General features: G+C 37.5%; 1 protein-coding gene across 8 annotated transcripts in view; it reads left to right on the top strand.

The window, feature by feature from the left end:
* Window positions 1-27,414, top strand: part of LOC122217664 (serine protease-like protein 51) — a 63,688-nt gene that overhangs the window by 21,606 nt on the left and 14,668 nt on the right. For 3 of the 8 annotated variants that reach the window (XM_042934976.1, XM_042934974.1, XM_042934977.1), the window contains 4 exons: window positions 8,831-9,023; window positions 9,654-9,913; window positions 10,904-11,046; window positions 11,226-11,528. In XM_042934976.1, coding sequence (XP_042790910.1) covers window positions 8,831-9,023; window positions 9,654-9,913; window positions 10,904-11,046; window positions 11,226-11,522 — 893 coding nt within the window. In that variant the 3' untranslated portion in view covers window positions 11,523-11,528. Of the gene's footprint in view, window positions 1-483; window positions 603-8,830; window positions 9,024-9,653; window positions 9,914-10,903; window positions 11,047-11,225; window positions 11,529-27,414 lie in introns of those variants that run through there. The other 5 variants (XM_042934980.1, XM_042934979.1, XM_042934978.1 and 2 more) reach the window with 4 other exon arrangements.

Here is a 27,414-nt window from a genome sequence, read left to right as displayed (position 1 = left end):
CTTCTTAAATTTTATTCTCTTTTCTAGTTTCATCCTCTCTAAAATAATCTCTGTGTTATACTCAGAGTAATCTTTTCATGCATATGTGACTATATGACATACTTTCACTCCACCACTCTCCCCATTAATGTCACAAGACAGTTAAATATTCTAAAAAGTCAGAGCGGGCTTTGAGATAAAACATATGAAAACTTACCTAAGGAAGTCTTGATGCCAAAGCAAATGGTAGACTATGTGGCTCCTCAAGAGGCTCAGAGTCAAAAGTGGGAAGGGAGTGTGCAGATTAAAGTTTGCCTAACATGGTATCTCTTTATTCCCCACTGCACAGGGAATACAGGGAAGGATTGGTCACACAGATTCATTAAGCCAGGCTTTCCTGCATCCCCTGTTTCCTCTCTAACCCCAGACTTACTATGATGTCACCCAGGACCAGCTTGGCCATGTATTTGTGATGGCCCCAACTGAAACAGTTGCAGCTGGCACTTTATCAGCTTTGGCTAGAGGCATAGGTTGAGCAATTCTGGACTGGAATGAAAAGAAGATGCTCCAGCTTCTAATTCCACTGCTCATGGCACTCAAGGGGCATGCGCAAGAAGAGTCAGGTCTGTGCCAGGCTAACAGAGCAGAGGATGGAGAGAGGCCTGCAACCTCTTACCTGGTTCCTGTAGAGTTGATGTAGAATTCTGAGGGAAGGTTGAGTTAGAGCAAATGGCTCAGGAAATGAGGAGATCACAACTGATTAATCAAAGTAGATATTTTGGGCTGAGTGAATAATGCTATTTAAAATGATCCCCCAGGATCTGGAAATATAGGAGACTTGGAGTAACATTAGCAATTGCCTCTGCTTCTCCAGTCCCCACTCCCCTCTTTGTAAATGTATTAAGCACCTTTCTGAGCCCAGCATAGTGCTGGAACCACTATGGAATAAGTGGAATAAGTGGAATAAAGACCTTATTAATTTAGACAACCCGTATTAGATTATGTAATCTCATAAAGTGGGAAAAGTTATAGGACTATTATTATAAGAACAAGTGAATGAATGCAGCATTTTCAAGTATGTTCTGTAGACCCCTTGTCCTATTAGAAGCTTATGGTTAGACAAGATTTAGAAATGTTCTCTTCATTACTTTTTCTGTAGAGTCACAGTGGATACTCACAAAGTAAGTTATGAGAAATCTCACTGTAAAGAAAATAGAACAATTTTATTTAATCTGGTATTTCTGAAATGTATCTGGTCACAAGACCACCCTTTACATTTGTAAACATTGTATTTGTAACATTTTCCTTATTTGTAATATTTTTGATTTATTCTTTTGAGAATTACCAGCTCCTATAGTTTTCTCATTTTTCCTACTTGAATGGGTGTTGTAAACTGGTTTGTAGGAACTTTAAAAAAAAATTTTAATGACATTAGCCCTATGTCTCTTATGTGTGCTGCAAAACATTTTCTCCTAATTCTTCAACACTCTTCAAACTCTATTTTGGACAAAATGTAAAAGTTTTAAATTTATGTAAAAGTTCATCAATATTTTTACTTATGGTTCTTAGCTTTTATTTGATGTGCTAGAAAGATCTTCTCATCCCAGATTATAAACACAATCAGACCTGTAGAATAATGTGAGCTCTGAAGTTAGATTGTCTGCAACTAATTACATTTCCTCCACATACTTGCTATGTCATCTCAGAATGAATTACTAAATATCTTTGTATTCATTTCTCCATCTGTAAAATGGTAATATTAAGGTTACTGTGAGGGTTAAATATGCATAAAGTTCTGAGGACAGTGCCAGGCACCTTGTAAATACTGAAAATTTGTTAGCTGCCATTATTCCAGCATTTATATGATTTTGTCTTAAATTAACGTTTTCCTCATCCCAAGTTGATAAAGATATTTTCCTATGTTATTTTCTAGAAGCTTATTATTCATATTTTACATTTAGATATGCAACCCATTTAGTTTCAAATTTTATGTACAAACAAGGTAGAGTTCAAGATTTTTTTTTTAAAAGAAAGTAACCTACAAAGGAACCCTCATTCATCTATCTTCAGATTTCTCAGCAGAAAATCTACAGGCCAGGAGAGAGTGGAACAACATGTTCAAAGTGTTGAAAGATAAAACTTGCCAGCCAGGAATACTTTATCCAGCAAGGTATTCCTCAGATATGAAAGAGAAATAAAGCCTTTGTCAGACAAACAAAAGCTGAGAGAGTACACCATCACTAGATCTGTCTTGTAAGAAATGCTGAAAAGAGTCCTCCAGGATGAAATGAAAAAAACAAAAATGCTAATCAGTGACATAAAAGCAAATGAAAGTATACAATACTCTAGCAAAGGTGAAAAACAAACAGTCAGAATTAGGAAACTGGCACTCTATATTAGAATGCAGTGTTAATTATATTATAAAGGCTAAAGGAAAAGAGCATTAAAAATAACTATAGCTACTATAATTTCTCCATGAATTCACAGAATAAGAAAAGGTAAATTGTGACATTAAAAATATAAAATTAAAGGGGTAAGAGGTAGAAATTTTATAGCCAAATGAAGATTAGGTGCTATCAACATTTTTTATATGAAGTGTTTTATGTAAGCCACATAGTAACCACAAACTAAAAACCTAGAGTAGAGCCACAAAACATAAAAAAAGGGGACACTGACCAAATCCCCAGGGAAAACAACCACTTTACAAAGATAGACAGAAACAGGGGAAAAGATACAATGGAGATACAAAACAACCAAAAGGCAAATGATATGATGGCAGTAGTATGTCTTTACATGTCAACAGTCACTCTAAATATGAAATGAATTAAATTAATTAATGGAAAGGCACAGAATGTCTGGATGGATTAAAAAAAAAAAAAGAAGACTTAACTATATGCTGCCTACAGGAAACTCATTTTATCTCTAAAGACACACCTAGACTCAAAGTAAAGGGATGGAAAAAGAGATTTCATGCAAGTGGAAAACAAAAGAAAAGTGAAGGTAGCCATACTTGCATTAGACAAAATATACCTTAGGCCAAAAGAGATAACAAGAGATAAAGAAGGATATTATATAATGATTAAAAAGTATAAGTCAGGCAGAGAAAGACAGATACCATATGTTTTCACTCATATATGAATCTTGAGAAACTTAACAGAGACCATGGGGGAGGGGAAGGGGGGAAAGAGTTACAGAGAGGGAGGGAGGCAAACCATAAGAGACTCTTAAATACTGAGAACAAACTGAGGGTTGATGGGAGTGGGGGAGAGGGGGAAAGTGTGTGATGGGCATTAAGGAGGGCACTTGTTGGGATGAGCACTGGGTGCTGTATGGAAACCAATCTGACAATGAATTATATTTAATTAAGAAAAAAGAAGAATAAAGAAATAAAAATAAATAAAAATAAAAAGTCAATACATCAAGAAATATAGCAATAGTAAATATATATGCACCCACCATTGCAGCACTGGAATATATTAAACAAATGCTAATGGATACAAAGAGAGAAATAGACATGTAATTAACAATAGGAGAATTTAACATCCTACTGTCAACAATGGATAGGACACCCAGACAAAATCAAAAGAAAACATTGGAATTGAATCATAATCCAGAACAAATAAACTTAATAGACATATATAGAATGTTTTATCAAACAGCAGCAGAACACATATTTTTCCGGAGTGCACAGGGGAACTTCTATAGCATAGATTATATGATAAAACACAAAAAAAATATCTTAGAAGTTTTAAGAACATTGAAATAATATCAACTACCTTTTCTGACCACAATGGAATGAAGTTAGAAATGAAGAAAAGGAAAGATGGAAAATCTACAAATATGTGGAAACTAAACAGTGCACTTCTGAACAACCAATGGGTTAAAGAAGAAATCAAAAGAGAAAATTTAAAATCTCAAAACAAATAAAAATGGAAATGCAATGTATCAGGGCACCTGGGTGGCTCAGTCATGATCTTTGGCTCAGGTCATGATCTTGTGGCTCCTGAGTTCGAGCCCCATGTTAGATTCTGTGCTGACAGCTCAGGTCTTGGAGACTGCTTCAGATTCTGTGTCTCCCTCTCAAAGGAGGGAGAGAGAGAGAGAGAGAGAGAGAGAGAGAATCTTAAGCAGACTCCACGTTCAGTGCACAGCCTGATGTAGGGCTCGATCCCATGACCCTGGGATCATGACCTGGGTTAAAATCAAGAGTCAGACATTTAACCAACTGAGCCACCCAAGCACCCTTAGTAAGCTAATATTTAAAAGCCAATTAAGAACACCATAAAATGTAACCTAAATAATATTTGGAATTAACAGAACATACATCTTAAAACAGTTGACTGTTAAAACTTCCATACGAAATAAAAAATAAAATTAAAAAAAAACTTTAATACGAGAGTAGTAGGTTTCTATTTTTTAAATATTTTCTGGATTTCAATAAGAACTTATAAAGCATACTGACATGTTTTGATGAAAATACTTTAGTTTGAATTTTACATTGAATCACATTTAGATGTTTCAACAACTTTGTAAGGAATTTTTAGATGATTTTAATCCATTCCCAGTGGTTATTAACACACAATAGAATCTAGAATCTTAATAATATAAAGTTTTAGCATAAAATTACAAATTTAAGTATGAATTTTACACACATATTTAGGTCATGTATTTGGTGGCCTCTACAACTAACATGAAAAACAAGAAGTGACTTTCAGAGGTACTTATTGGGGAATAAGCACCCAACAAGGTCCTCAAGTATGGGACATGGCTTTGCTTAAGTTACATCAGCTGAACTCACTAGACACAGGGACATAATACTTTTTATTTAATTTATGAGGACCATTTTTACCTCAGTTAAATTTCATCTGAAAAAAATTATTTAAAACTCTAATTGTATTATTTCATTATATTCCCAAACTGATTTCATAAGGCCAGTGTACTCTAATACCAAAGCCAGATAAGGATGATATAAGAGAAAAAAAAAACTTCTGACCAATATCCCTAATGAATTTAGATATACAAATTTTCAACAAAATATTAGCAAACCAAAATCAATACCACATTAAAAGGATACACCATGATCAAGTGGTACTTATCCCTGGGATGAAAGCAAGGTTCACAAATCAATACATGTGATGCACCACATTAATTGAATGAAAGATAAAAATCTCAATAGATGCAGAAATAGCATTTGACAAAACACATGATCATTTCATTATACAAATGCTCAACATATTGGGTATGGAAGGAACATTCCTCCACATGATAAAGGCCATATATGACAAACCCACTGCTAATATTATACTCAATGGAGTATGGAGAAAAATTGAAAGCTTTTCCTCTTAAGACCAGGAACAAGACAAAGGTACCCATTCTCACTTACTCAACAAGGCACTGGAAGTTCTAGCCAGAAAAATCAGGCAATAAAATAAAATAAAAGGCTTGCAAACTAAAAAGGAAAAAGTAAAATTGTCTTGTTTGCAGATGATGTAGTCTTATATATAGAAAATACATATATTCCACCAAAAAAACAATCAATGAATTCAGTAAACTTTCAGGATACAAGATCAACACACAGAAATCAGTTGCATTTCCATAGACAAACAATAATATATCTGAGAATGAAATAAAATAATCCCATTCACAGTAGCATCAAAAATAGGAATATATTTAACCAAAAAGGTGAATTATCTCTACGCTGAAAACTATGGCTTTGATGAAAAAAATTGAAGACACAAACAAATGGAAAAATAGCCCATTTTTATGGATCAGAATTAATATTGTTAAAATTTCCATACTACTCAAAATCATCTATGGAAGCAATGTAATCTCTATCAAAATTCCAACATTTTTCTCAGAAATAGGAAAAATCTTAAAATTTGTATGGAATCACCAAAGACCCTGAATAGCTAAAGCAATTCTGAGAAAGAATAAACTTGGAGACATCACACAAAGCTATAGTGAATAAAATCAGACACAAAGACCAGTGGGAAAAAATTGACAGCCCAAAAATAAACTCTCACATACATAGTCAACTAATATTTGACACGGAGCCAAGAATACTCAGTGGGGAAAAACAGTCTCTTAAATAAATGGTTCTGGGAAAACTAGATGATTACATGAATGAATACCTTATACCACACACCAAAATTCCCTTGAAATGGATTAAAGACTTAAACATCAATAAAACTCTTATAAGAAAACAAAGGGGAAAAGTTCTGTGACATTGGTCTTCACAAAAATTTTTTGGTTGTGACCCTCAAAACACAAGCAATAAAAGGAAACATTAATAAGAGGAACTATAGCAAACTAAAATGCTTCAGCAAAAGAAAAAGTCAACAAACTAAAAGATAACCTACTGAATGGGAGAAAATGTTTGCAAATCAAATACCCAGTAAGGGCTTAATATCCAAAATATATAAAGAATATAAATATATAATTTAATAGCCAAATTTTTTTGTTTAAAAAATGGAGAGAGGGACTGAACAGACATTTTCCCAAAGAAGACATACAAATGGTTAACTAGACACATGAAACATGAATAGATACATTGACATTACTAATCATCAGGAGAATGCAAATCAAAACCACAATTAGATATCACCTCACACCTGCTAGAATAGCTTTTATCAAAAAGACAAGAGATAACAAGTATTCACAAGGATGTAGAAAAAAGGGAACCCTTGTGCACTGTTGGAAGGAATGTAAATTAATGCAGCCACTATGGAAAACAGAATGGAGTTTTCTTTAAAAATTGTAAATAGAGGTGCTGTATGATCCAGCAATCCCACTTCTGGGTATATATCCAAAGGAAATTAAAACAGAATCTCAAAGAGATGTCTGTATTTTGATGTTCATTTCAGCATTATTCACAATATCTAAATTATGGAAACAACTTAAGTGTCTTTCAATGGATGAATGGATAATTATTCAGCCATGAGAAATAAGGAAATACTGCCATTTGCAACAATATGAATGGACCCTGAGGCATTATGCTGAGTGAAATAATTCAGATAGAGGAGGACAAATACTTTATGATCTCACTTATATATGGAATCTGGAAAAAACAAGCTCATAGAAACAGAATAGAATTGTAGTTACCAGTAGCCTAGGGTGAGAGAAATGGGGAAAGGTTGGTCAAAGGATACATATTTCCAGTTAGAAGATGAATAAATTCTGGGGACATAATGTATAACATGGTGATTATAGTTAATAATACTGTATTATATACTTGGAAGTTGCTGAGAGGGGAGTTCTTAAATGTTCTGACTACAAAAAAGAAATGGTAATAATGGGACGTGGTGGAGATGTTAACGCTATGGTGGTAATCATTTTGCAATATATAAATGTATCAAATCAGCACACTGTTCATCTTAAACTTACACACTGTTATATGTCAGTTATATCTTAATTAACCTGTAAAACAAAAATTATCCTCAGTAGAAAGTACTAGAAAGATACTGCAGAAGGAAGGCGATTTTTCCTGGTTCTGTCTGGCATGCCTCTGTTTGCTTTTCCTTGCTCCTACAATATGACTGTTGGAGGGAGAGGACATCCAATAGTGCTTGGCTCCTGCCATGGGTCCTTCTATAAGCTTGACCCTGTCCCCTGTTTATTGATCTGCTGTTATATCAATGGCCCCCAAAATGGCTTTTGTCTACTAGACCATAGATTGTTTATTTCTTCATATCAAGCTGATACCCATTAGCTCAAAGCCTGCTGGTCCCAAACTTAATTTTTTACACATCCATTTATTTTCAACATAACTAAGCAGTTTAGATGTTTAGAGCCTGCCTGTCTTGCATACCCCATGAAACTGCATCCAATATCTGCTAGTCACAGATATGATAAAGCCTGTGATTATAAACACCCCACACCACTGCTGCCCTTCATTGCTCTCTGACTCAGAGACTCCCATTTGTGCCGCTGAGCAATATTACCTAGATGTTAAGCTCCTTCTCTGATCTCTTTCACCTGGGAGTTCCCTTGTTCTCCTCCCCTTCTGGATGGTAGCTCTCATACCTTAGCCTCTGGATGGTCTCAGGCTGTTAATGGGCTTCTACTGCATGCAAACCTGTTCAAATAAAGCATGTGTGTGCTACTGCCACCTTGTGGTCATATCTTTTTCTTTGATCATCTCCCCCAATCCTTCCAATCTCCTACACCCCCTCACAGCAGCAATTCCAACATAGACATTGACACCCCTAGCTGATGAACAGTCTCTTGACACCTAAGTTCCCACCTGCTCTTGTCTACTTGTTACTAGAAGGGACGTTCCAGCCTCACTCCAGCTGTACTTCAGAGGGGTGTTTCCTGCTTTAATAGCAATAGGGACTTAAAAACTTCTATTTTCCCTTGGGCTGCAAACACACATTCTCTAGTGATTTCTGAACCCCAACCTTGGGGAGGAGCTCCCCTGCCAAGTTGAGTCCTTTCACTCTCCCCTAACTTTATGGTATTCTTGGAGTCCTCTTGGCCCTTTGTAGTTATTCCTCTGTCATAGTTTAAAATTCTTGATATTAACTCTTCTTTTTCCAATTCTGCATGGTTGCAATCTCCTGAATGGATCCTGCATATCTTTAGCCATTTCATATTGTCACCTCAACCCCTTAACAGCTCTAATGAATCTCCACCCTGACTTCTCCAGGTCTCACGGCTATTTTTGAATGTGAGGGACAGACATTGGAGGTGTGTTTTGTTAGTGTTTTCTGAGACCTGTCCCCTCTGTGCCTGCTCACTTATTTCACTCAACTTTAGCACTAGTCTAAGCTAGGAAGATGCTGGGAATATTAGATAGAAAGGATTTCTCAGTGCTCATTATGTACAAATGGCTCTTCCATTTCTCTCTCAGACAAAGTTCAATGTGGCCACCGACCTGCCTTTTCAAACTCATCATTGTTACGATTCCATGAATTGTTTGAAGTCCAGGAAGGTGAGTTCTCATGGCAAGTGAGTATCCAGATCTCACGGAAACACCTCTGTGGAGGCTCAATCATACATCAGTGGTGGGTTTTGACAGCTGCACATTGCTTCCCAAGAACCCTGTAAGTTTCTGAAGCGTTGTCTTAATTTACATCAAATCTTCTCTACCTTTTGTCTGGGCCGGGTAGCTTAACGGGTTAGTGCACAAGGCTTATGAACTCAGTTTGTTCCCATTGGCTTTGTACCAGAAAGTATCTTCTCTACACCCACTTTCTCCTTCTAAGTGAGCCATATCCAAAGGTTGACTTCTAGTTGTAGCTATGCACCCAGTAATGGAAAATAAGTACAAGTCTTCCCTTCTGCCCGCCACATGTGTAGACAATACACTGTATTTGTTCATTGTACACACACTCATGAACACCTACCATTGTGCTATTCCAAGTGTTGGTGATATAGTGGTAAACAAGACAGTCAAACTCTTTGTTGTCAAGGAATTCACATTCTATTATCTATCTATTCATTCCATTTCCTTGAGCCAGGAAATTTCCCTGGGCTGATTATTCACTAGCTCAGAGTCTGGGCTGCTGACTCCTGCCACTCTTGTCTCTAGCCACTCTCTAGGCCACTGCACATCCACTGCTTTGGATTTTTCAGTATTCAGTTGTAAATTGTACTGTTGATAAATTTGTCTACAAGTGTGAAATACAGTGTAAGTATTATTATAATTTGGAGTTATTATATTCATTTTTTAGGTTAGAAATAGCATTGGGAAATGTTACTGTGGTCATGGGAACCAGAATATTCAGCGACGTCCGCTTGGAGAGAAAGCAAGTGCAGAAGATAATTATTCACAAAGATTATAAACCACCCCACCTTGACAGTGATCTCTCCCTGCTCCTGCTTGCCACACCAGTAAAATTCACTAACTTCAAAATGCCCATCTGCCTGCAGAAGAAGGAAAGGATCTGGGACAGATGTTGGATGGCAGAGTGGGTGACAGCTTATGAATATGGTATGAGCCTTCCCTTAAAAATCCATAGAAAGCTTACATTTAGGTTTCCCTGGGCTAGAAAGCATGTTGCTCTGGAAGATTTTGGCCTCACTACTCTAACTTTGCGATCTTGAGCTAGCTAGCTCCTTCACCTTACTCACCTTTACCTTTTCTCATCTGTATAATGACAGCAATGTCACCCTCACATCCATTATGTGGATTAAATTAGATGCAATTGTACTTGTAAGGTCCCTAATGAAAGCCTGGAATATAGAAGAATCTCAAAACATGAGAGTTGTCATTTTTTGGAGCCCAGAGGCCTTTAGAAAACCAGTTTGGATTCTTCCTCCATGGACTGTTTTACAATGTGAACTTCCCCATATGTTTATCATTTGATGAAGTCCATGTTGACCATCATCCTGAGATAACTGAGCCAGTGATTCCCCAACCAATCTTTGTCATCAATGACTCCACTCCTTTCCCAGGTCACAAGGCTGGCCAAACAGGGAGAAACTCTGGGAGGGTGGGAGTAGGATGGGGGGAAGACCAGAAGTTGCTCTAGAATTAGTTGTTTACCTTCCACAAGTTGGCTCTTACAGGTGTGTCATTTTCCTGGTTCCTCCACTGGCCTGGCAGAGACATTGGAAAACACTAAGAAACTGGGCTATTCTGAATCTCTGCACAAGGACCAAGCATGGCTGTGGGGAGATGGGGGGGGGGGCATGGAGAAAACTCATCCTATGTTTTTATGGCAGGAGCTGGTGCTAGGGGGGTTAGTAGGCTGTTCCAGAGGAAATGAGTTTCCCAAAAGGAATAAATATAAGCATAAATGAAGAATTCACTTATTGGATTGAGTGGAGCATTCCATTAGGTCACCTTTAAGGCCTTCCTACATTGTGATTTGCTAAGTGTTTGCATCATTCCATGACTTCAACCCTGATCATTCATAGGCTTGTCACCTTCAGTGGTTGATTTGGCACTCATTCTCACACTAGCTTCCTCATTTCCCAGACCAACATGACAACTTAAACATGTACCTGCAGAAGATGAGAGTGCTGCAGATTAGCTGGAAAGAATGCAGCAAGAGGGTAGATCAGCTCTCCAGGAACATGGTTTGTGCTTGGAAGGAACCAGGCACCAAAGGCAATTGCCAGGTACTTGGCCCCTGCCTCAGCCCCATCCTCCATATGCCCCTCTATTTTCTAGGTTCTCAGGAGAAAGCCCAGGAGTGAAGCCCCTAACCCATGCCACTAGGACCCTCTTATCCTGCCCTCTTGCTAGAGCTACTGTTGATTTCTTGCAGACTGTACCTTGTTCATTCTCTCATTCTCAGGGAGACAGTGGGGCACCTATGGTCTGTACTATCCATGGAACCCAGAGGCTCTTCCAAGTGGGTGTCTTCAGTTGGGGCATAAGATCTGGCTTCAGGGGGAGGCCTGGTATGTTTGTGTCTGTGGCTCAATTTATTCCATGGATCCAGGAAGAGACAGAAAAGGAGAGAAAAGCCTACACCATCTCAGGAGCCTGGAGAAGCTCCCTGCCTCATGTTCCACAGTATCCCTTACTGTTGGGTTTGGGTTCTCAAATGTTGCTTGTGACCATATTTACTGGTGATAAATCAAATCACTAAGCTTTAGACCCACTCTCACTTCTCCTCCTCCTTTCTTTCCTCCCATCTTTACATAAGCATCAATGGAGCATAGACTATGAGTTAGCTTCTATGCTAGACCCTGGAAGTTAGACATTCAGCTCTCCCAAATATCACAAATCTAATGAATAAAGACAAAATACAACACTAAAAAGAGGTCTTTCATCACCCCAACATTTTGTGTTGTTAAGTAACTTCTTTTACTTCTCTTATGGAACACAGTATAACCTAGCTAATGACCAGCTTTAATTCTGTCAGCTCAGTGCTTTACATAGACCCCCAACACAGAGAGCTCCCCATCTGAGGTACAAATGCTTTCATCTACTGGGCCATTTATGAAGGAAGGTCTATGGTAGAGTAATGATCAGGGGTTTCTTGTCCTGTTTGGAGTTGAAAGTGGGATGATTATGACTTGGGACTTAAAGACCACACCTTTCTTTCCCTCCCCTTAATATATGCAAATAAAAAGTTAGCATAATGAAGTGGCTTGGAGGAATCAGCAAAATCATCCCTTTCCATAGACATGGATAACTGAATAAGGGCCACTCTTGAGTAGCCAAAGTCATTACTCATAAAATGAGAAAGGATAAAAATTCAAGGCAAGAAAGTCAGAGAAAACAGAATAGCTTGTGTGGCCAGATTATAATACAAAGTATAAGAATTTGTTTTTAGAAAATTGTGAGACAATGTTTAAAGATCAGGCCTATAAAGTGAAATCAGGGATGAGTAATAGGGTCTTTTCTAGGTCCTTCCTTGGTTAAGTCTACCTGGCATAGACATGATCAGAATTAGCAGATGCAAAGAAGACAATCAACCACATGCAGTCCCACTGGAGTCCATAAAGAGAAACACATTAGTTCATTCAGATACCTTGTGGATACTGAACATGTATCAGGCACTGGAAAGGTATAAGGATGTAAATGATGTAAAGTTGATGTGTTCAAATGTGTATGAGTCACAATCATATGGCCACATCCAAATTTATGAATATTTTAAAGGGTCTCATAGTGATTAGTTTCATGGGATATTATTATTTTACTAAGAGTTCTCCAGAAAAATAGAAAAAAATTGTGTGTAGGGCAGGGGAGGGAGAAAACTAGAGTTTTATTTAAGAAACTGGGTGGGGGGAGAGCGCCTGGGTGGCTCAGTTGGTTAAGCATGTGACTTCGGCTCAGGTCATGATCGCAGGCATGTGAGTTCGAGCCCTGGGTACCACTTGTGAGTTCAAGCCCCACTTCAGGCTCTGTCAGCACAGAGTCTGTGTCTCCCTCTCTCTCTGCCCCTTCCCCCTCACACTCTGCCTCTCTCTCTCTAAAAAATAAATAAACATTAAAGAAAAAGAAAGATATTGGGGGACACCTGTTTGGCTCAGTTGGTTGGGCATCCATCCCTTGATTATAGCTCAGGTCAGTATCCCAGTGTAGTGGGATTGAGCCCACATCAGGCTCTGTGCTACATGTGGAGCCTACTTAAGATTCTCTCTCTATCTCACTCTGTCTGTCTCTCTCTCTCTGACTCTCTCCTCTCTTCCTCCTCCCCTGCCCCTCTCCCCTGCTCGCTCTCTCTCTCTCTCTCTCTCTCTCTCAAATAAGTGAATAGAATAGAATAGAATAGAATAGAATAGAATAGAATAGAATAGAATAGAATAAATTGGCACATGCAATTATGGGGGCTGGTAAGTCTGAACTCTGTATGGGAGACCAGAAGACTGGAGGCCCAGGGAAAGATTGATGCTGCAGTCAGGAGTCTGAGGAAAGTCTGGAGGAATAATTCCTTTCTCCTCAGGGGACCTAAGTATTTTCTCTTAACTGATTAGATGAGTCCCATCCACATTATGTAAGGTAATCTGTTTTACTCAAAGTCTACTGATTTCAATGTTAATCATATCTTTAAAAAACCAAAAACCTCCACATCAACATCTAGACTTGTGCTTTACCAAACAACTAGATACTATAAGGTACCCAAGTTGACAGATGAAATCATCACATTGATAAAGTGTCATCTCTTAGAGCTGCTGAGAAAAACATAATATAGGCTAGTTCTCTTTGCAGTTCAACAAAATGTAACTCACACCAAATATTAAATGATAAAAAAGAAGGAATCTGAAATGCTCTTATAATACTAAAACACCACACTTCTTGATGCCATTTATCCTACAGATGGAGGGACTTGTGAGATCTTCTCTGTCATGCCATTGAGAGATACTTCCCTGTTCTGTTTCTAGTCTTCTCAGGCTATTATGCTTTCCCTGGAAGGTCCTTGGGGTTTGCATCTATGAGGTTACTCTTAATTTTGCTGCTTATATATTAGGACAGTGTTTCAGATACCCACTAGAATTAACCTGGATGTCTGGTAAAAATGCAGATTCCTGGACTTTATCTCAGGTTTACAAAATTAGGAGCTCTAGGGGTAAGGTTCAGGGCATATTCATTAAGAAGTTCTCTGAGTCATTCTTTTGAAATTTTTGTTTTTATTTTATTTTTATTATTATTTTTTATTTTAGAGAGAGAGTATGCGTGGGAAGGGGAGAGGGGAAGAGAGACAGAAAGAGAGAGAGAGAGGGAGGGAGGGAAGGAGGGAGAGAGAGAGAGAGAGAGAGAGAGAGAGAGAGAGAGTCTTAAGCAAGCAGGCTCCATGCTCAGTGCAGAGCCCAACACAGGGCTCAATCCCATGATCCTGGGACTATCACCTGAGCAGAAGTCAAGAGTCAGATGCTCAATTTATTGAGCCACCCAGGCACCTCAATTCTTCAAAAACATTTATTTTATTTTATTTTTAATTTTTTAAAATTTACATCCAAATTAGTTAGCATATAGAGCAACAATGATTTCAGGAGTAGATTCCTTAGTGCCCTTTACCCATTTAGCCCATCCCCCTCCTACAACCCCTCCTGTAACCCTCAGTTTGTTCTCCATATTTATGAATCTCTTCTGTTTTGTCCCCCTCCCTTTTTTTATATTATTTTTGTTTCCCTTCCCTTATGTTCATCTGTTTTGTCTCTTAAAGTCCTCGTATGAGTGAAGTCATATGATATTTGTCTTTCTCTGACTAATTTCACTTAGCATAATACCCTCCAGTTCCATCCACGTAGTTGCAAATGGCAAGATTTCATTCTTTTTGATTGCCAAGTAATACTCCATTGTGTGTATATATATATATATATATATATATATATATATATATATATATATATATATCACATCTTCTTTATCCATTCATACATCGATGGACATCTGGGCTCTTTCCATACTTTGGCTATTGTTGATAGTGCTGCTATAAACAGGGGGGTGCATGTGCCCCTTCAAAACAGCACACTTGTATCCCGTGGATAAATGCCTAGGAGTGCAATTGCTGGTGGTAGGGTAGTTCTATTTTTAGTTTTTTGAGGAAACCTCCATACTGTTTTCCAGACTGGCTGCACCAGCTTGCATTCCCACCAACAATGCAAAAGAGATCCTCTTTCTCCGCATCCTCCCCAACATCTGTTGCTGCTTGAGTTCTTAATGTTAGCCATTCTGACAGGTGTAAGGTGATATCTCATGGTGGTTTTGATTTGTATTTCCCTGATGATGAGTGATGAGCATTTTTTCATGTGTTGGTTGGCCATCTGGATGTCTTCCTTGGAGAAGTGTCTATTCATGTCTTTTGTCCATTTCTTCACTGGATTATTTGTTTTTTGGGTGTTGAGTTTGATAAGATCTTTATAGATTTTGGATACAGACCCATTATCTGATATGTCGTTTGCAAATATCTTCTCCCATTCTGTCGGTTGCCTTTTAGTTTTGCTGATTGTTTCCTTCACTGTGCAGAAGCTTTTTATTTTGGTGAGGTCCCAGCAGTTCATTTTTGCTTTTGTTTCCCTTGCTTCCGGAGACGTGTTGAGTAAGAAGTTGCTGAGGGCAAGATCAAAGAGGTTTTTGCCTGCTTTCTCCTTGAGGATTTTGATGGCTTCCTGTCTTAAATTGAGTTCTTTCATCCATTTTGAGTTTATTTTTGTGTATGGTGTAAGAAAATGGTCCAGGTTCATTCTTCTGCGTGTTGCTGTCCAGTTTCCCCAGCACCACTTGCTGAAGAGACTGTCTTTATTCCATTGGATATTCTTTCCTGCTTTGTCAAAGATTAGTTGTCCATACGTTTGTGGGTTCATTTCTGGGTTTTCTATTCTGTTCCATTGATCTGAGTGTCTGTTCTTGTGCCAGTACCATACTGTCTTGATGATTACAGCTTTGTAGTACAGCTTGATGTCTGGGATTGTGATGCCTCCCGCTTTCGTTTTCTTTTTCAAGATTGCTTTGGTTATTTGGGGTCTTTTCTGGTTCCATACCAATTTTAAGATTATTTGTTCTAGCTCTGTGAAGAATGCTTGTGTTATTTTGATAGGGATGGCATTGAATACATAGATTGCTTTGGGTAGTACCAACATTTAAACAATATTTGTTCTTCCTATCCAGGAGCATGGAATCTTTTTCCATTTTTTTTTGTGTCTTCTTCAGTTTCTTTCATAAGCTTTCTATAGTTTTCAGTGTATAGATTTTTCACCTCTTTGGTTAGATTTATTCCTAGGTATTTTATGATTTTCTTGTGCAACTGTAACTGGGATCGATTCCTTGATTTCTCTTTCTGTTGCTTCATTGTTGGTGTATAGGAATGCAACCGATTTCTGTGCATTAATTTTATATCCTGCAACTTTGCTGAATTCATGAATCAATTCTAGCAGTTTTTTGGTGGCATCTTTTGGTTTTTCCATATAGAGTATCATGTCATCTGCGAAGAGTGAAAGTTTGACCTCCTCCTGGCCAATTTGGATGCCTTTTATTTCTTTGTGTTGTCTGGTTGCAGAGGCTAAAACTTCCAATACTATGTTGAATAACAGTGGTGAGGGTAGACATCCCTGTCTTGTTCCTGACCTTAGGGGGAAAGCTCTCAGTTTTTCCCCATTGAGGATGATATTCTCATTGGGTCGTTCATATATGGCTTTTCTGATCTCGAGGTATGCTCCTTCTACCCCTACTTTCTTGAGGGTCTTTATCAAGAAACAATGCTTTATTTTGTCAAATGCTTTCTCTGAATCTTTGGAGAGGATCATATGGTTCTTGTCCTTTCTATTATTGATGTGATGAATCACGTTAATTGTTTTGCAGCTATTGAACCAGATCTGCATCTCAGGTATAAATCCTGCTTGGTTGTGGTGAATAATTTTTTATTTATTTATTTATTTTTGGGACAGAGAGAGACAGAGCATGAATGGGGGAGGGGCAGAGAGAGAGGGAGACACAGAATCAGAAACAGGCTCCAGGCTCCGAGCCATCAGCCCAGAGCCTGACGCGGGGCTCGAACTCACGGACCGTGAGATCGTGACCTGGCTGAAGTCGGACGCTTAACCGACTGCGCCACCCAGGTGCCCCTAATTTTTTTAATGTATTGTTGGATCTGGTTGGCTAGTATCTTGTTGAGGATTTTTGCATCCATGTTCATTAAGGAAATTGGTCTATAGTTCTCCTTTGTAGTGGAATCTCTGTCTGGTTTTGGAGCCAAGGTAATGCTGGCTTCATAGAAAGAGTTTGGAAGTTTTCCTTCCATTTCTATTTTCTGGAACAGCTTCAAGAGAATAGGTGTTACCTCTTCCTTAAATGTTAGGTAGAATTCCCCTGGAAAGCCATCTGGCCCTGGACTCTTGTTTTTCGGCAGATTTTTGATTATGAATTCAATTTCCTTACGGGTTATGGGTCTGTTCAAATTTTCTATTTCTTCCTGTTTCAGTTTTGGTAGTGTATATGTATCTAGGAATTTTTCTATTTCTTCCAGATTGCCCATTTTGCTGGCATATAATTGCTCATAACATTCTCTTATTATTGTTTTTATTTCTGCTGTGTTGGTTGTGATCTTTCCTCTTTCATTGTTGATTTTATTTATTTTGGTCCTTTGCTTTTTCTTTTTGATCAAACTGGCTAGTGGTTTATCAACTTTGTTAATTCTTTCAAAGGACCAGCTTCTGGTTTCATTGATCTGGTCTACATTTTTTTTTTTTTTCGTTTGTTTCAATAGCATTAATTTCTGCTCTAATCTTTATTGTTTCCTGTCTTCTCCTGGTTTGGGTTTTATTTGCTGTTCTTTTTCTACCTCCTTAAGGCATAAGGTTAGGTTGTGTATCTGAGATCTTTCTTCCTTCTTTAGGAAGGCCTAGATTGCTATATACTTTCCTCTTATGCCCACCTTTGCTGTGTCCCAGAGGTTTTGGCTGTGTTATCATTTTCATTGGTTTCCATGTACTTTTTAATTTCCTCTTTAACTGCTTGGTTACCCCATTCATTCTTTAATAGGATGTTCTTCAGTCTCCAAGTATTTTTTACCTCTCCAAATTTTTTCTTGTGGTTTATTTCGAGTTTCATAGTGTTGTGGTCTGAAAATATGCATGGTATGATCTCGATCTTCTTGTACTTACTTAGGGCTGTTTTGTGTCTCAGTATATGGTCTATTCTGGAGAACATCCTGTGTTCACTGGAGAAGAATGTATATTCTGCTGCTTTAGGGTGAAATATTCTGAATATATCTGTAAGTCCATCTGGTCCAGTGTGTCATTCCAAGCCATTGTTTCCTTGTTGATTTTTTGATTAGATGATCTGTCCATTGCTGCCAGTGGGGTGTTGAAGTCTCCTACTATTATGGTGTTACTATTGATGAGTTTCTTTATGTTTGTGATTAGTTGATTTATTATATATTTGGGTGCTTTCACATTTGGTGCATAAATGTTTACAATTGTCATGTCTTCTTGGTGGCTATACCCCTTGATTATCATATAATGCCTTTCTGCATCTCTTGATACAGTCATTATTTTAAAGTCTAGATTGTCTGATATAAGGATGGCTACTCTGGCTTTCTTTTGTTGACCATTAGCATTGTAGATGGTTTTTCGTCCCCTTATTTTTGATCTGAAGGTGTCGTTAGGGCTAAAGTGGGTGTCTTGTAAACAGCATATAGATGGGTCTTGTTTATTATCCATTGTGTTACCCTATGTCTTTTGAGTGGAGCATTGAGTCCACTGATGTTTAGAGTGAGTACTGAAAGATATGAACTTATTGCCAGTATGATGCTTGTAGAGTTGGAATATTTGGTGGTGTTCTCTGGTCCTTTCTAATCTTTGTTTCTTTTGGTATGTATGTATGTATGTATTTCTATATACATATATCTTTTTTTCATCTTTTCTCCCCTCAGAGAGTCCCCCTTAAAATTTCTTGTTGGGATGGTTTAGTGGTCACAAACTCCTTTAATTTTTGTTCGTCTGGGAAACTTTTTATCTCTCCTTCTATTTTGAATGACATCCTTGCTGGATAAAGAATTCTTGGCTGCATATTTTTCTGATCCAGCACACTGAATATATCCTGCCACTCCTTTCTGGCCTGCCAAGTTTCTGTGGATAGGTCTGCTGCAAACCTGATCTGTCTTCCCTTGTAGGTTAGGGACTTTTTTTCCCTTGTTGCTTTCATGATTCTCTCCCTGCCTGAGTATTTTGTGAATTTGACTATGATATGCCTTGTTGATGGTTGGGTTTTGTTGAATCTAATGGGGGTCCTTTATGCTTCCTGGATTTTGATGTTTGTGTCTTTCCCCAGGTTAGGAACATTTCCCGCTATGATTTGCTCACATAACCCTTCTACGCCTATTTCTGTCTCTTCCTCTTCTGGGACCCCTCTGATTCTGATGTTGTTCCTTTTTAATGAGGAACTGATTTCTTTAATTCTTAAATCGTGCTCTTTTGCCTTAATCTCCCTCTTTTTTTCTGCTTCATTATTCTCTATAAGTTTGTCCTATGGCTGATTCTCTGTTCTGCCTCAGCCATCCTTGCCACCACAGCATCCATCCGTGTTTGCAGCTCAGTTATAGCATTTTTTTTAAAATTTTTTTTAACGTTTATTTATTTTTGAGACAGAGAAAGACAGAGCATGAACGGGGGGTGGGGGGGCAGAGAGAGAGGGAGACACAGAATCAGAAGCAGGCTCCAGGCTCTGAGCCATCAGCCCAGAGCCCAACGCGGGGCTCGAACCCACGGACCGTGAGATCGTGACCTGGGCCGAAGTCGGACGTCTAACCGACTGAGCCACCCAGGCGCCCCAGTTATAGCATTTTTAACTTCATTCTGGCTATTTTTTACTTCTTTTATCTCTGCAGAAAGCGATTCTAATCTATTTTCAACTTCAGCTAGTAGTCCTATTCTTGTGATTCTAAATTCTGGTTCAGACATCTTGCTTGTATCTATGTTGGTTAAATCTCTGGCTGTCGTTTCTTCATGCTCTTTCTTTTGGGGTGAATTCCTTCATTTTGCCATTTTATACAGAGAAAAGGAATTAATGAGGTAGAAAAATTAAAATAAAAAAATTTAAATTAAAAAAACATTAAAATTAAAAAATTAAACACACACACACACAAATTGAATAAATGATGCTAGATCCTACATGTGTTTTGGTGTGGGTGTTGAAAGTGGCTTGACAGATTAGAGAAAAAAAGGGAGTGGATGAAAAAAAAGGAAATCGTTGGAGACTTTGAAAACAATGTACACTGAAGTATACTAAAATGAGATGATGGGAGTAAAATAGAATTTGAAAAAATTTACACAAAAGTAAAGAATATAGTATCAAAAAATTAAAGAAAAATATTTTTAATAGAAATTGAAAATAAAAATGAATTTTTTCTTTTTCTATATTCAAGAAAAAGAAAAGAAACTAAAAAGAGAAAAAAAGAAAAAGAAAAAAGAAAAAAAGGAAATCGTTTGAAAATTTGAAAAGTGAATACACTGTAGTAGACTAAAATAAAATGATGGACGTAAAATAGAATTTGAAAAAATTTACACAAAAGTAAAAAATACAGTAAAAAAATTGTAAATAAATAAATAAATAAATAAATTTAGTAAAATTTTTTTACTAAAGTAAAATTTACTAAAGTTTACTAAAATTTACTAAAATTTTACTAAAGTAAAATTTATTTACTAAATTTATTTAGTAAATAAATAAATAAATAAAATTATTTATTTAAAATAAAAATGAATTTTTATTCTGTGTATTCAAGAAAAGAAGTGAAAAAGAGAGAAAAAAAAAAGAAAATCAAATAGATGGACCTGCTAACAGATTGAAATAGGACTGAAATTCCTTCGTTTTCCCCTTGAAGTCAGACTATGAAATGCTTTATAGTCCGTAAACTAAATAGGTGGTGAGACTTGTCTTCATGAAGAGCGAGGTTGGCCCAGTTGGGCAGGGCTCAGTGCAACGGCTCTGTTCTTTACTAGATGACACTGCTAGCCTACTGGGGTGGATTGTTGTGAGGCTCACAGGTGCATATGCGCATGCGTGGGAGTGGTGAAAATGATGTCACCCATGTACCCAGTCTGTTCTGGATAGCAATCGCGTACCTTTCCTCTGTCTTTAGCTCTCTTCCACTCCCCCCTTTTTCACTCTCCATGACCAAGCCCCAGGCAATACTTCTCTCCTGAGTTTTGTCTCATATGCGGCTGCCTTCCCTGGCCCCTTACTTCCAAAGGACTGTGGCTTTGACCTGTTCTACCCCTCTGTGGGAGGGTCTCACCGAGCAATGGCTGAATGAACAATGGCCAAGTGTCGGCTTCACCCAGGAAAGCTTGCGGGACCCTGCTGCTGCAAGTGCCCTGAGACTGTGGCCAGGTGCCAGCCTGCCCTGGAAGAAGTTCATGAGACAGTGTAGCAGCAGCGTTTCAGGGATTATGGGAAATCACAACACACATCCGACACCAGGCTTCACCCTTAATGACTTTGTTCCAGCACCAGTCTGGATGTTCTCTGGGGTCTGCTGGGACCAGGTAGCTTCAACAGTCTCTACCAAATGTCCTTCCAGCAGTGGAACCGCTTTTCCCTGTGTGGCCCGAGAAACTCCCAGACCCCACTCTGTTCCTGGGGATTCACCCTTCCCACCAGAGCACCACCAGGTTTTGAGCTGTGGAGTTGCAGCCTTTGTGCTCCCCTTGTTTATAATCTTAATGGAATTTCAACCCTCTCTTTCTCCTTTCTCCCTTTTTAGTTTAGTCCCTGCGGCTGTTTTGAATTTTCTACTTTCTCTCCAGCTGCTTTTGGGTAGGGGTGCTTTTTCTGTATTCTTCCCCTGGTCTCCCTCCTCTCCACCCACAAAAGTGGCTCCTTGCCTGCCCCGGCTTCTCTCTCCCCAAGTTCACCTCTCTGCGCCATGTACCTGCTGAATTCTGTGGTTCAGGTTGCACAGATTGTTGTGTAATCCTCCAATCAGTGTTCTAGGTATGCAGGATGGTTTAATGTTGGTCTGGCCCTATTTAATGTACAGAAGACACACAAAAAACTTCCAAGCTGTTCCGCCATCTTGGCTTCTCCTATTATTGTTGAGTTTTAAGTGTACTTTGTATATTTTGGCTATCTGTCTTTTATCAGATGTTTGTTTTGCAAAGATGTCTACTTCCCCTCCCCCAGGCTGTGAGTTGTTTCATTCTCTTAACAGTGTCTTTTGCATTAGTTTTTAATCTTACTCAAGTCCATTTTAATCAATATTTTTTCTCACAGATCATGCTTTTGGTGTACCTTAAATGTAATCACTGAACCCAAGGTCACCTAGGATTTCTTATATTTTATCTTCTAGGAATGTTAAAATTTTGCATTTTACATTGATGCTTATGATCCATTTTGAGATAATTTTTGTGAGAGGCATAAAGTCTGTGTCTAGATTCAGTTTTTTGGTATTTTTGATATTTTTGTATTTTTTGAATGTCCAGTGTTTCCAGCAACATTTGTTGAAAAGACTCTCTTTTCTTCATTAAATTCTGTTTGCTCCTTTTTCAATACTAGTTGACTGTATTTGCATAGATCTATTTCTGTTCCATTGGTCTATTTGTCTACTCTTCTGTCAATACTACACTGTGCTGATTACTGTAGCTTTGCAGTAAGTCTTAAGTCCAGTAGTCTCCATTTTTCAACTTTGTGTATTGCCTTTCCAATTAAATTTTAGAAACAGATTGTCAATATTTACAAAAGAACTTCCTTGGATTTTGATTTGAATTGTGTTGAATCTATAGATTAAGTTGGGAAGAACTGAAATTTTGACACTATTGAATCTTGCTATCCACATATAGGGGATATCTCTTCATTTTATATATTTTATGTTTCTTTGATTTCTTTAATCAGAGTTGTGTAGTTTCAAAGGTTGAATTTGAATGTTAAACTAACTTTGCATTCCTAGGCTAAACTCCAATTGACTGTGTTTATTTTCCTTTTTATATATTGTTTGATTCAATTAACTAAAATCTTGCTTAAGATTTTTACATCTATGCTGGTGAGGGATATTGATCTGAAGTTTTCTTGTAATTGTCTAATTTTGATACCAGGGTAGTGCTGACCCTCATATAGAACGAGTTGGGAAATAATCCCCCCTTTTCAACTTTCTAGTAGAGTTTGTATTGAACTGGTATTATTTCTTCCATAAATGTTTTGTAGACTTCACCAGTGGGGTCATCTGGACTTGGCAGTTTCTTTGTTGTAAGATTTTTAAGCACAAATTTCATTTCTTTAATAGATATAGAGCTATTCAGATTACATATTTATTCTTGAGTGAGTTTTGGCAGTTTGGTAATTTGTATTTTTCAAAGAATTTGTCTATTTCCATCTAAGTTGTCAAATTTCTTGGCATAAAGTGTTTTCATAATGTTATCTTTTAAATATCTGTATGACCTTTATTTTCCTTTTAACATATGTCTTTTTAACATAAGATGTTGGTGATTTGTGCCATCTGTCTCTCTCTCTTTTTTCCTGATCAGTCTGACTATAGGTATATCAATTTTATTGATCTCACAGAATCAGGCTTTGGTTTACTCATTTTCTCTACTATTTTTCTATTTCATTTTTGATATCATATTTATTATTTCCTAGTTTTTACTTTTATGGATTTTCACTTGCTTGTTTCTAATTTTATAAATTGGAAGCTGAGTTCACTGGTTTGAGACTTTTGTCACTCTCTAATATAAAGATTTAGTACTATAGGTTTCCCCTAAATAATGTTTTAGCATGTTTCCCCAAATTTTAATATGTTGTAGTTTCATTTTCAGTCAGTTCAAAATGCATTCTATTTTTTCTTTTGGTTTATTCTTTGACTTGTGAGTTATGTAGAAGTGTGTTATGTGGTTTCTAAGTATTGGGCTATTTTCCAGATATTATTGTGTTATTGATTTCTAATTTAATTCCACTGTGGTCATAGCACATACATTTTGTATAACTTCAATTATTTAAAATTCATTGATACTATTTTTATAATCCAGAATATAGTCTATGTTGACAAATGCTCTGGGGTGATTGGGGGGAAAATGTATTTTGTCACTGGCCAACTGACCAAGTTGGTTGATCAGATAGTTAATGCCTTTCATATAGAAATTTTTCTTCTGTCTACGTATTTTACCAATTATTGAGACAGGAGTATTGCAATCTGTGACTAAAATTTTCTATTTCTTCTTGCAATTCTATCAGTTTTTGTTTTGGATCTCTTAAAGTTGTTAGATGCACAGGGTTTATGACTGTTATTCCCTCTTAATTGGTCACTTTTTAATTATGAAATAACTTTTACTCTGGCTAAATTCTTTGCTCTAAAATCTACTTTCTCTAATAGTAATATAGCCACTCTATCTGTATTTTGACTAGTTTTAGAATGGTATAACTTTTCCCATTCTTTTACTTTTAATCAATTTCTGTCTTTATATTTGAAGTGACTTAATTGTAAACAGGATATAGTTGGGTGTCACTGTTTTACCCAAATTTGGCCATATTTACATTTTAATTGATGTATTTAAACCATTTATATTTAATGTGAATAATGATATGATTGGTTTAAGTCTAGCATCTTGCTATGTGTTTTCTATTTGCACAATTTGTTTTTCCTTTCTTTGTCCTTTTTAAAATGCTTCTTTTGAGTTAATTAAGTATTTATTATGATCCCATTGTATTATCTTTCTTTGATCACTAGCTAGAACTCTTTTTTAAAAATTTTATTTTAGTGACTGATTTAATGTTTATAGTAGGAGTTGGCAAACTATGGCCTGTGGGTCTGTTTCTGTAAATCAACTATTACTGGAAGGCATCCACACCCATTCATTTACATTGCATATGGCTCCTTTCAAGCTAAAACAGTGAAAGTGGGGCATTTGTGATAAATACTATATGGCCCACAAGTCTAAACTATTTACTATCTGCTCTTTAAAGAAAAATTTGCTACCCTGGCTTACAGTATCCATCTTTAACTTATGGCAGACTACTGTTATATAATATAACAATTCATATTTAGTATAAAAATCCTTATAATATTACACTTCTTCCCCTCACCTTTAACCCCTATTCTATTGTTGTCATACAATTTGCTTATTTATGTTATAAACCAGAGAGGGAGGGAGAGAGAGAGAGAGACAGAATGGTTTCTAATTCTGTTTAAATAGTTATCTTTTAAAGAGACAAAAATACAAAATCATGCGCTATCATTTAGCAGTATTCACAGTAGCTGATATTTGAGAACAATCAGTTTATTGCTTTAATGGAGTCAAAATGTAGGGATGAACATACTTTCTTCTTAGCTTCTTTGCTTCAGTCTTTCCTCATCTATGCCCACCCTCATCATTGATAGGATGGGGGTGAAGGTACTTTCTGGAAAAACTTTACTTTCCTTATCTATGGCATTTGATGGGATGAGGGTGGGGATATTTTCTGGAAAGAACTTCAGACTGTGCTCAGGGTTTACTCCTGGGTAACTTTAAATCTTCTTTTGTAATGGGAGATAAGTAGACAGTTCTAAATCTCATGTAAGAATGGTTGTGCTACATGTATATGAATAAATCATTTTGCAGTATGAAGTCTTCTGTATACTAAGAGAGGCACAGGTATCATGTATTAAAGGCCAGGAAGGAGAGAGACTTTCCTGAAGTATGTGTTGCTTTCAGGATAGGTGGAATATGAAAATGGACATTATTTGGGGGATGATATTTAAGAAGATGACCCAAAAGGAAATATTAGGGTTTTGTAGAAGCTGTAGCTTCTCTAAGAGAGGCTTATTCATACTTTATTATGTCATTAAATAGGGGAGCTCTTAAGTTGAAGTAATGGATCTTTATTTAAATTGGATAACAGACATTTGCCCAAATGTTTTATTTTATACACATTTCTCAAAGGCTTATGATATCCTAAACCTTTTCTTAACTCAAACTTTTTGACAGTAACTCTGAATATTCCTGGTGTAGCCCACAAATCCCATATCTCCACTGCTGTCTCCATTTCGTTTACCAGGCTTGACCACACTGATCTTTTCATTCTTTTAATGGGCTATGTTCTTTTTCTCCTCCAGAGCCTTTCCACAAGCTTGTCCTTTGCCTGAAGCATTCTTTACACCAGTCTTCCCTATGCTAACTCCTACTTATTAGCCAGGTCTCATTTCAAACTTCACTTCTTCAGAGAGAACCTCCCTGCCCACTCAGTAGAAAATAATTTCCCTCCTACCCTTAGTTCTTTTATACACTCTCATGCTTGTTGTGTCAGACTGAATTATTGGCCCTGTCCTTCATCCCTTCCTGTGTCAATACCTTTTTCACTTACCAGGGGGAAAGTGAATACTCTGGGGGAAAGAAGAATACTCAGATCTTTCAAAGACTGTTGGATAAGTCATCGGAGATGATACTGTTACTAGGGACCCAAAATGTCATTATGGCCTCCCTGTTATAGTCCTGGCCAAGTCTGAGTCAAAGTGGGTATAACAGATTTATGGACCCCAACCAATAGATTCATTTTCCTGGTTTCTGGGTGCAAACAAAAGTGGTTGTACTTAATAGCCAGCAGAATCCTTCTATTCATTCTCTGGAACCTTTATTTATAGTTTTAAAAAAACCTGATAATACCCCTATTGATCAAGATAGTTGCCATAGTTTGGGCTCCCTAGGACACAGACTATGAGACTATGCAAGAGATTTATTAGGGAGTGCATTCAAGATAAACACCAGCAGAAGGAAGGAAGCGGGAACAGATAAAGGAAAACTTGGGCTGTGATACAATTTCAGTGAAGGCTTCAGCAACTCCATGAGGTCCTCTGAAGCTGGGATCACCTTCCACAGTTTTCCAGGTGAGGAAGCTGGAATTTTATATGCCCTGCATTGATCAGTCATTCAATGTGGGGTTCCTTTGGAAAATAATCATGACCTTGGGTGAAGAGGCTCTGTTCAGCCACAGCAATTCCCAAAGAGACTTGACAGTCGAGGAAATAAGTCAAAGAGATTCCTGAAGGGGGAATTTGAGCATCACATCACAATGTCCACTACGGTAGTTAACGAGAAGTAGTACTGCATCCTAGGTGGAATTGCCAATATCAGTGCCTTTCAGTTCACAGATACGGTCTCTGCAGAAATCCAGATGAATCATGGCAGACAATGATGTACTGCCATACATTTTATCAATTGGCAGCCCCAACTGAGCTGTTATGCCTCATGTGGCATCGTTATTACATTGTACATAGTATGCAGTTATTGATCTGGAAAATGCCTTCTTTGCCATTTCCTCTGAGAAGGAAGATTAAAATTGGTTTGCATTGACTCCAGGTCCAGAAGTATAGTAGCTCACATCCACTGTCTTGGCCCAAGACCATGTTAATTGTCTTGCTCTCTGTCACAAATAAAGTATCACATTAACCTACTATATTGATGTCATCTTGCTTATCAGACCTGGGAAATAGGAAGTAGAAAGTACTTTGAATGCCCAGATGAGACATATCACTCCAGAGGATGAAAGATAAAGATTCAGTGGCCTGATACATTGGTAAAGCTTTTAGGGGTCCAATGATCTGGACATCCTCGGGGAATCCACTCTAAGAGAAG

Source organism: Panthera leo, chromosome B1 (assembly GCF_018350215.1).
Source record: "Panthera leo isolate Ple1 chromosome B1, P.leo_Ple1_pat1.1, whole genome shotgun sequence".
In the NCBI taxonomy this organism is placed as follows: Eukaryota; Metazoa; Chordata; class Mammalia; order Carnivora; family Felidae; genus Panthera; species Panthera leo.
Note: the sequence above shows the minus strand (reverse complement) of the source record. Positions and strands in the feature narration are given on the sequence as shown.